The sequence below is a fragment of the Lepidochelys olivacea genome, assembly GCF_965140295.1.
Source record: "Lepidochelys olivacea isolate rLepOli2 genome assembly, chromosome: 3".
NCBI lineage: Eukaryota > Metazoa > Chordata > Testudines > Cheloniidae > Lepidochelys > Lepidochelys olivacea.
This window is the reverse complement of record NC_140413.1, coordinates 155,738,928-155,749,440: the sequence shown is the minus strand read 5'-3', so window position 1 is coordinate 155,749,440 and position 10,513 is coordinate 155,738,928. Positions and strand designations below refer to the sequence as shown.

At 40.4% G+C, this 10,513-nt stretch overlaps 1 protein-coding gene across 1 annotated transcript in view; it reads right to left on the bottom strand.

The window, feature by feature from the left end:
- Positions 1-2,592: 2,592 nt before the first annotated feature.
- Positions 2,593-10,513, bottom strand: part of WDR43 (WD repeat domain 43) — a 35,398-nt gene continuing 27,477 nt past the window's right edge. Inside the window, exons 12-18 of the mRNA XM_084623760.1 lie at positions 10,063-10,149; positions 8,063-8,094; positions 6,244-6,307; positions 5,185-5,298; positions 4,596-4,665; positions 3,903-3,955; positions 2,593-3,785 (exon numbers count right to left, since the gene is read on the bottom strand). Coding sequence (XP_084479886.1) covers positions 3,618-3,785; positions 3,903-3,955; positions 4,596-4,665; positions 5,185-5,298; positions 6,244-6,307; positions 8,063-8,094; positions 10,063-10,149 — 588 coding nt within the window. The 3' untranslated portion in view covers positions 2,593-3,617. The remainder of the gene's footprint in view (positions 3,786-3,902; positions 3,956-4,595; positions 4,666-5,184; positions 5,299-6,243; positions 6,308-8,062; positions 8,095-10,062; positions 10,150-10,513) is intronic.

Here is a 10,513-nt window from a genome sequence, read left to right as displayed (position 1 = left end):
TGGATTAGTCCCATACTCTCCACAACTTCAATTCTAGCATTATAAAAGTCAATTAAATAGTTTTTTTTTTTTTTAAAGTAATGTATCCTAGTGGATAGAGCCCTGGAATGGCATTCAGCACCCCTTGGATCTATTCAAGGCTCTGCCACTAGTATGGTGGGTGACCATGGGCAAGTCACTGCACCTCTGTGCCTCAGTTTCCCCAATGAGAACTGACCTTTGGAAAGCACTTTGAGATGTACTGATGAATAATGTGTAAGAGCTAAGCATTATTGGTGGTTGAAACAGGGAATCGGAAAGTCTAGGCTCTATTCTAGTGCCTTGCTCAATCATGGCAAATCTGGGGCAGGCACTTAAAAACACTTTGTGCGCCTTGGTTTCCTCCGTTTTTTATGGTGGACAGTACAACTTGTCAGGATATGAGGCTTAATTAATGTTTGTAAAGCACTGAGATTGTCAAATGGTGGGTGTTCTAAAAACGCAAAGTATTAGTTCTGTGTGTTTCAGGAAATCTTGGAACCATAGGACAGGTCTACACTCGAGTGTGTTTTGTTTTTGTTTTGATTTGGTTTGTTTTTTTGCCAGCATAGCTATGTTAGTTAAGGATATGATTTTTTAGGACACAGGTTGGTCCATAATAACCCAAATCTGGAGACTTTGAGAAGGCTGCAAAAGGCATCTCTTTGACCGGGTCTCTGAAGAATGCTCAGGGTGCACCACTTCCTAGAGGCTGAAGTGGATAGCTGGAGGGTGATGGAATCCCTGTAGAACTGATTTAAATGCTGCTGAGGTTTAATTTAGTTATGTAAGGCACCTAGAGCCTGGAACAGGTGTTTATTTTTATAGCTAAGTAAATAGCTATAACAGTAAAGCACTCTAGTGTAGATAATTGTCCTGGCATAAACGTGTTTTGGCAGTATAGCTTATTTTGTTCCCTGAACCAGTATAATCTACACTGCAAAAAAAACCAAAAAAACCCCAAAACATTCTCATCAGTATAACTATGTCTACACTAGAGGGTTTGCCGGCATAGGTATAGCAGTTAATCTTTTCCCGTGTAGACCAGGCCTTACTTTTACAGTTGTTTACAGCAGTGTTCTCAGCCTTTTCCGTACCAGGACTCCTTTTTCTATTCAGGACCCTCCTTCCATCTAGAAAGGGATGGTCATCCCTCTGGATCTGTGTTCCCCGCCAGGTTGAGACTCTATGGTTTACAGCCTTTGTTTCTAGCTGTGGCAGATCACAAGGTATTAGCCCTTTAATTATTTGGGCAAGCAATTTTTTTTTGGCACTCATTCAAAAATTACAGCAAGGTACTGCAGAGAAGCAGAGTTTTCCTGTCCCTGTATCAAACTCAGGACTCCCACAGAGGGTCCCTAAAGCTACACAAGTAAGAGACAGATATATCACAATGCAGGAAAACCAATTACATGCAATCCAACTTTGCAAAGCTTAAATATGGGATGCTAGTGAAGGCACCCAGCCAATGAACTCATTAAGACTGAACTCCTATGATATATGTCATAGGTCCAATCTGAGACAACAGTACATCTCAGGAAAATTACCTTTCATGTAAGTTATGGCAGCACATTCAGTTCCTAGGAGCCTGGATGGGGTTCATACATTCAGAATCCCATATTACACAAAGAGCATAAATCAGATTTGATCACGGAGCCAGTCAAGTTGCTCAGTTGGCAGATCACCACCACCTGAGTTACCGCCAGCACCACAAACAGCAGCGATAGTAAAATGGTCCCATTATTGGGGGTAGGAAAGGGAAGGAGGGAGAGACTTCACATTTAGTTTTAAAAGCCACCTGTGGGCAGTTGTCATGTATTAAGCATGCACCACTCTTGGAAGTGTCTCTCCATAAGCATTCTGCTACTACCTTTTTTGCTTTAAATACAAACTGCTCATTCAATGCAACAGATATGAAGAAAAGCTAACAGTAAAAGTGCCATTATGCTCTGAAATGGGACTGGATTTTCTGAGTTTGGATTTACCAACCCTCAAAAGTTGCAATGGTTTCACTAAAATCTGTTTTAAATTGATTTAAAATGGCACAGACCTCTCCATAGGAACACACATTGGTTAACAATGGTCATATCAATTTAGCTTAGTTTGGTAATGGAGCGTGTGGAGGCAAGGCCTCGGGGCTTCTGTATTTACCCTCTCTCCATGGCACAGGTATCACATGCGCCTAGTTTACACTACCAAAGAGACTTTTCCAATTGACAATACTTGCAAACTCCACCTAGGATTGGGAAAACCAAGCCATGCTTCTTGTGCTTTCCATCTTCACCTATAAGATTTTGAAGTGAACTTGGCGGACAATGCCATGCAGCACACGAGAGAATCCAACTTGCTCTCCCTCTGAGCACCTGGAAGCCAAGCTTAGTGAAAGCCTGTTTGTGTCAGTGAAGCCAGCAGACACAGCTAAAGACATAGGGAGCTGAGAATCTGAGTTACCACTGGATGTGCTTCAAGCCCAGAACATGGTCATCATTTTCCCCTGGATACCTGCTTATGAGACAACTCCCTCAGGCACACAACCTCTTCTATCCCCACATACATTACAGAACAAGTACTTGGTAAAGGAGATGTATATTTATTCACTTTACAAAGAGGGCAGTATTTAGTTGCAACAGCTCCATTTATAGACAAATATACTGTACATTATACTGGTGAATGGCTCAAACCTTTACCATATCTTGCTCTTAAAAATGTGTTTATACCACTTCAGCTTCCATTAGCTGAGCAAATAGCAATCCTTGTTCTGCCACTGAGAGGTTAAAAATCAGTAATAAATGTATACACTTTGCGTTACATATTCACAAGCATTCCCCCTCCCTCTCCCCTAATTTTTTTCCATTCCCCCTCCCCTTCAAGATGAAGCCTCTCCACGGGTCAGTGTTAAACTTATATACAGGATCAATTAAAACAAATTAGAAACCACTGATAGTTCTAATGTCCTTCTGAAGCACAAAAAAAGCCATAGATTTATACATACATATAAAAGTCGAGTCCAATATTGTTTAAAAAAGAAAAAGCTGTTTTAAACCAGGTTGGCATTCAGACATTGCCAAGGCATGGGTGAACCTATGAGGAGAAAATGAAGAAATTCAATAGTGAATTTAAATATTACAAAAATATTTTTTATTTTCTTTTTTTTTTTTTTTTTTTGAAAAAATGCAGCAGGATGCCCACTTGCTATCACTAACTGAAGTGAGAAGAGAAGGTATAGACTATCTTTGATCTGTTATATTTTAAACAAATTCAATGTAAAGCTGCAACAAGTTTACCACACAAATGGCGGTGGCAGGTTTATTTCACTTGAATACAAATATGCTTGTCCATGAGATGGGTGCAATCTGATCATGAGATGGCAGAAATGTTATATATAAGCTCAGGGATATGGGGCAAGAGAAGGCTGGCATGGTTAAACATTCTGGATTCGGTAATGCACACAGTGCCCAGAAGTGCCTCTGCACATGGCGAGTGCAGACTCATGCCTGGCTATGTGACTACAGCAACTTTTAGCAAGGTGATCCAGAATTTTAGAGTTCTGGCAGCCCACTTCTTTTAACAGGGGTTTCACTTTTGTTTAAAACCATCTGTTATTCTTCTTCACTTTCATTTTCTGGGTCCAAATCAGATTCCCCATTGATTTCTTTTTCAACAGCCATTTCTCGTTCATCTGATTGCTCCCCTTTCTCTTCATCTGATTGCTCCCCTTTCTCTTCATCTGATTGCTCCCCTTTCTCTTCATCTTCATCCCAGTTCTCCTGGAACCAAAAAAAACCAGGAACAGCTTAATATTTGGTGCAAGCATTTCTACAATCCTATACTCCTGTAATCAGTCAAGTGAAGGACAGAAGTCCCGGACAGAGAATTTTACTTACATCGGAATCTTTATCTGCAATCATCTCATCTTCAGAACCATCCTCAGAGGATTCTGTAAATGGAAAATGCTGCATAAATCAGGAGAACACAACAGGTTTGATGCAGTCTTTGCTCAAATGAAATCCAAGATCATGTGCCACTACATATTAACTGGCTTTGACATTTAAGACATCTACCAGAACTGAACTTTAGGTTATTTTGATCAGTATAAGTCAAGCACTGTTCCTCAATCTTCATCCTATGGACAATATTTCAGTCTACATAAGACCCAAACCTCAGGTGTACAGATATTTTAAATCCTCTGGATTCTGGACAGATTTGGAAGTTTCTTTTAGTGACTTCATTTTCAGGAAAGGTGCATTCTGCACTAGAGACATGGGCCAACAAATCTGGATTGCTGGCACTAGAGTTAAGCGGTATGCCGGACTTGCAGTTACCACCAGGGTTTTCATAACTAGAGAGGAAAAAAATCCAACCAACCAAAATGCTACTTGACAACTCCTTACCACCTTCTCCCCTCCACTGACTTCGAGCAAATCCTCCACGGCAGATCACACAGCGAGAGGCACAGAATTGGAATGTGGATGGCTGGCAAAAGCTAGCTGTAACCTTAGTGAACGAGCTGAGCTACACCAAGTGTACAATGGTTTGATCGGTTCCTAAGGTAACCCTACAGGAAGTCTTCTGCTTACCTTCCTCATACACTAGTTTTGCAGTCTGATTAATATTAGTTGCATCCTGAATTTTTTCCAGTGCTGCAACCTGAAAGAGATTTGCAAATCACAACAAACTGCAGTCATGCAATGCAACCTTAAAACCTACCAAGTGTTTACAAAACTCATCACAATTTAAGTGAAATCTCCATTAGGCCTGGATTTTATTCTTCCATCCATATCTGTAGTTTTAAAATAGCTGAGTATTTAGGATGGGCAGAAAAGTTACAATACTAAAGAGAAGAGAGATGCACCTTAAGTGGTTTAAAATTCTCCTGCTTATTTCCAGTCTAAAAAGATTGAGGGTCAGCATATAAATCAGAAGGAAAAATGTGACTGACCCTTCAATGAAAACACATCCCCAATTAATATTAAGTCAGTTTAGAAGAATATGGTCAGTAGCAATATGCTTGTTAATCAACTGTGCTGCCTTCAGCATTGTCAGTGTGACCATCCATCAACTGTACTGAGCTGTCGATGGCAGGTTTGGTCGCATCAAATTTGAAGACAACCACCATTTCCAACAACATTTCCATCTTATACCTCAATGTTTATAGCTTGAACTCACCTGGGTGATGATAAGATAGAGTTTTCCATGGAGGCGAGAGAGCTTCTGCAATGTTTTTACTCTGCTCTCCATTAACTGATATAGCATACCCAACTGGGGAACCAGGTCTGGCAACTTGAGAGAAAAAGCACAAGAATGAGGCTGTTTTGTCGTCATCCTCCATTTCATAAGAAGATTCTAAACTGCATTTTAGGCTGCGTAGAGGGTCCTTGAAGTAATAATCGTTCATACATAGTGAAATCTCAGTTCTCATTTTGTCCGAGAGGCAATCTGTTAAACCAATGCCTGTCTAGGCAAAAAGCATGAACTCTCATCCACTTTCAGCTCATGCAGATCTAGTTTTCCTTCTTCACTTGATTGTGGTTTACAGCATTAAGAGTACTAATGGGAAGGGCCAGTTTGAATTTGAACGGCACAAGTATCAGCCAAGAGTCTGGGAATGTCAATGCACATCAATCCTAATCCACAAACTCCCACACTGTAGACCTGGTCCTTTCTGGAACAGAAAGCCAACTGTGCCAAACTAGTGGTTTCTATCACTAGGTCAAGACCAAATTCATCCTTCACTTGTGAAGGATGGTAGGCTTTGAAGTCAGAAGCTAAGAGGCTAAATGCTCCTGCATTAGCTTATCCATGACACCCAGCTAATACTCCACTTCCAGCATACTTTTATGCAGTAACCTCAGGTCAGTCTGCAGTAGGAAAGTACTTGGGCAATTTCTGTTTAGGAAGTTCACCCAAAAAGGCTAGATCATCATATATTCAGCCAGCTCTGTGCATGGGTCCATAACTAACAGAGGCATGCTAATCAACTTCAGTTTGAATTAGTACCAATGGTTGTACTAGATAATGCCCACTACCAGGTGATTTATAGCATGTTGTGGCAAAAAAAAGTGTTGCACAGGACATGAAACATCCTTTTGGGGAGATTCATTTAGACAGTAGTAGCACCATATTAGGATGTTAGGACGGTTGACTTAATGGGAGAGCAATAGCAAAACAAGAACAGAGGTAAATTTTAGTTAGCTACAAGCATCAACTGTAGAGCAAGATACTTACTGTGGAAAGGTAGGATGCATGAATAGTGAAAACAGACTTTAACCACCGGACCATCTGAGAGGCACTGGAGGAGAGAAGAACACAATAAATCAAAGATGAGCATAGCCAAGAGAACACCTTGTGTTTTTACCACTAAAATGGTTTAAATCAAAATGCTTCAGTGTTTTGTTTTAGAAAAGAGAAGCCAAGCTAGAAATAAAAACAATTCATCTACACAGATAGGAGACTTAAACAGTTCCATTAGAACTGGAATAGTCATTTAAGTGTCTGAGTTATACTAAATTTGTTCTTTGTGGTTGCTTCCAATATCTTCCCTGCCAAGTTTAGATTGATCAAAGATCTAACAGCGGGGTCTCAAACACGCGGTCCGCATATTTGCTGCGGCCCACCAAGCTCCCTGCAAACCCCACCCCCCAAGTTATTTCCTGCGGTCACCAAGCTCCCCTCCCCCGCCACCAAGCCTTGGCAGTTTCCAGGAAGGAGGGGGGAGGAGCGGGGAGCTGCTTGCTCAGGGGAGGAGTCGGAGAAGAGGTGGGGCAGGAAAGAGGCAGGGCCAGGGGCAGCATGGGGAGGCGAACAGTGTCAGTGTTGCAGCCCTCAGGCCAATGTATTAGTCTTCATGCGGCCCTCCTGGTAATTTGAGTTTGAGATCCCTGATCTAAAGCATTCTCTTTTTTTTTTCTTCAAATTATGGAGTAAACTTGTCTCCCAACATAAGAACAGGGTAGATAGCCCTGGGAGTCCTAAAATGGTCCCAGTACTGATAGAACAGGTTCTACACAGTGCTGAGATGACTAATGTAGTAAATATATAACAATTCTTTTCTCAATATGAACAAGTTTTACTATTTTGCGATTTATGGGTGAATATACAATTCAGATTAGATTATCCTCTATGATATTTATCTTTGTAAACCATACATAGTAAGTCCCAATATGACAACTATACAAATATTCACACTGTATATATGATTTTAATTCTGAAATCAGAAACTAAATCTGAGATAACTTAACCCCCCCCCCCCCACACACACACACACTTCTGCCCCCCTCTCCGCCCCCACTCCAGGTTATAAGTGGAAGTTCTATTTGGGAAAGCCAGTGAACAAGTATATTCTAACTGCAGCTTGTTTAACCCAACTATTAAGAGCAGCTTCATAATTCAGATATATATATAAAAAAAGACATCTTTCTTAATGGCTGACCTATTCATTTAAGCATTTTAACTGAGTCTCTGAAACATTAAAAGGCCACTGGGTTACAAACATTTTTGGTCAACTCAACTGAGATTTTTAGAAGCCGTCCACTGGGCAAAATGTCTCTTCTATTAACGCAATAAAAATGCACAATCAAAAAAATTTCAGTATAAAGTTTATTCAGAGATACTACTCTATTATATTCATTCAAAAATCTCACTGCGTTTACCATATATTTTGCTTCTTTAACAAAAATGAGAGTGCCTACGTTTCAGCCATTTCTCTCTAAGGCAATAAAGGCACCTACTGAAGTTGTTTTAATTATAAACTGCTGATACGGCCAGAGCTCCAGTGGGTAATGAGTTATGGGAATACTGTTTCCATACTCAGATGTCCTTTTCCGTTTCTCTTACATTTTGATGTATGCAATGATTTCTCAACAGAATAAGTTCAGACAGAAACACCCGCAAACAGCTGGAACCTCCATCAGTCAAGTCAGATATTTCCTTTCATGAAGCTATATAGTTTTTTTTTTAACCACTACCGTGGGCCTCCTCCAAACAAATGAAAAAACACCATTCCTTTAAAAGTCAGCGAAACTTGCTTGTGAATCATTTCTCTTACCTGTACGGGTGGCCTTGCAACCTCTTTGTAATCTGAAGAAAGAAAGATCAGGTCACTTAGAAGTATGGTATACATGATAGTTCTCATCCTGACATTACATCTGTGTATCAGCCCAGAAATCGGGGCACAAAAATCTTCAGGTATTTAAAGTCTGCTAGAAATCACCAGTGATAAATAAAATGTACACTCTGAACCTCATATTGGTTGCACTATGTCCTTGTTCAGCGCACTGACTGCTTTTGGGGAAGCAGAGCTTCATTACAGTAACAGTACTGAAGCTAACAGGAGTCAAACTATATGTTACAAGTGCACATGGAAACCAAGTCATAGATGGCAGCAAGAACCAGAACCGAATCCCTCTGTTACTGTGCATGCAAAATCTCACTCTATTTAGTATCTATTACAGCACCTGCTGCACAGGTGATACGTTGATAAGACAAGCCACTGTTGCAGGAAAAGGGTGCAGAGCACCAAGTAAAAAGTCTCAAGTACTGGAAAGGATATACTTGTTAAGTGAAGGTCTTTTCCTCTCGCCGATTAATACTGTCAAATGAACATGCACATATCAGAAAGTGTGATCACTCAAATAAAGAGGGGTCTATATTAGAAACACTGCATCTCCGTACCTACTTAGAATCAACGTATCAGCATGTATGCTTGGTGCAAGTTTAACATTCAAAACAAGGCAGTCAGCATTCCTCATTCAGGGTTACCATCAAGCCAAATGACAGGTTTCAGAGTAACAGCCGTGTTAGGCTGTATTCGCAAAAAGAAAAGGAGTACTTGTGGCACCTTAGAGACTAACCAATTTATTTGAGCATGAGCTTTCGTGAGCTACAGAATCGGATTCAAAGTGAGCTGTAGCTCACGAAAGCTCATGCTCAAATAAATTGGTTAGTCTAAGGTGCCACAAGTACTCCTTTTCTTTCATCAAGCCTAAGTCATTTGTATTAAAAAGCAGACAACACGCCTTAATTTTAAATAAAATGGACTTATTTCACATTCAGGTAACTCGAGTGATTGAATGGGTTATCAGTTCAAAACAGAAATCCACTTCTGGGTAAAGCTACACATGAGAACTTTCAGTCCAAATACAAGGTGTTTTTTTTTTCAAATCTAGTTGAATACATGTAGAGAATTAAGCGTGTTACATTTATCCTAACTGATTTAGGCTCTAAGACCCATTTTCAAAAGTGACTCAAGGTACTTAGGAACCCAAGTATCATTGGAACTCAATGGGACTTGGGCTCCTAAGTCACTTCTGACAATGGGACTTAAGCACTGCAAACAAAATTTTCACCCTCAACTGGAAGTACAAGTTCAATGTAACACTGTTGCTACCATGCCAACTAGGTACATATAAGGTCCCCATCATTGTAGTATCGCTGAGTGCCTCTGAGTATGAATGGAGTTATTCTCACACCACCCTCTTAGGTAGGATCATTATCCCCATTTTATACATGAGGATCTGAGGTGCAGATATTCATTAAGTCACCAATAGTCTCAAAGGAAGTCACAGAAGGGACAGGAGATCAGAGTTCAGTTCCTGGTTGTGCTGAGTCCTAGGCCAGTGTCTTTACAAAACCATCTTCCAGTTTTTATTGTGAAAAAATCCCTAGCAGCTCTGACAGTGAGACAAGTCCAATGAATGTGCAGTTATTTTGCATGGTTTCAGAGTAACGCAGAACCTGACTCAGCTCTCCTGAATTAAACGTTTCAGTAACAAGTCAGACTAGTCAAAGCTGGCCTCTGCTAAGTGCCCACACTAGTATGAGGTCAATACCCCGTTAACACAACCAGGAGGCTAAGCCCAACTCTGGGAATGACACGGTTTCCATATGTTTGCCTCAGGAGACAACTGTCAGAGTCAAGACAAAAACTGCTTCAATACTGGATAACCTCCACACCGATTCTATGGAGTAAAAGCAGGTGTATATTTGGACTTCCCAGAGTTAACTTGTTCTACAACAGCGGAAGTTCTACAGCAGTAATTCTCCTACCTCATGCAGCAATGGAATGACAGCATGTACAGGTATTTTAGCTATTGTGTTCTTTATTAAAGCGTCCTTCCTTGTTTGAAGTACTTTCTGTGAAGAGGGGGAAAATATGAGATCAGAGAAAAATTCATCAATAAATACATATGTATATAATCAAGGACACCAAAGACATATCTACAGGGCACAGAACAACAGGAGACAGAAAAAGATGAGGTTTGTAGCTCTGACACTCACATCTCAACCTTGTATGTAAAGTCTGAGGACATGTGTGCTAGAGAGAAGATGAGCACAGAGTCATCTTTAATGAGGCACTTCCTAAAGAGACAAGCAAGTTCTTTGAGGGATATGCAAAAAAGCTGCTAGCATGTTTGCACGTTACAGAGGTGTTCTGTTTTTTCAGTAAATTTAGTGCTCATGAAAAAAAATACTGAAATGATTGGGTCATGGACAACTT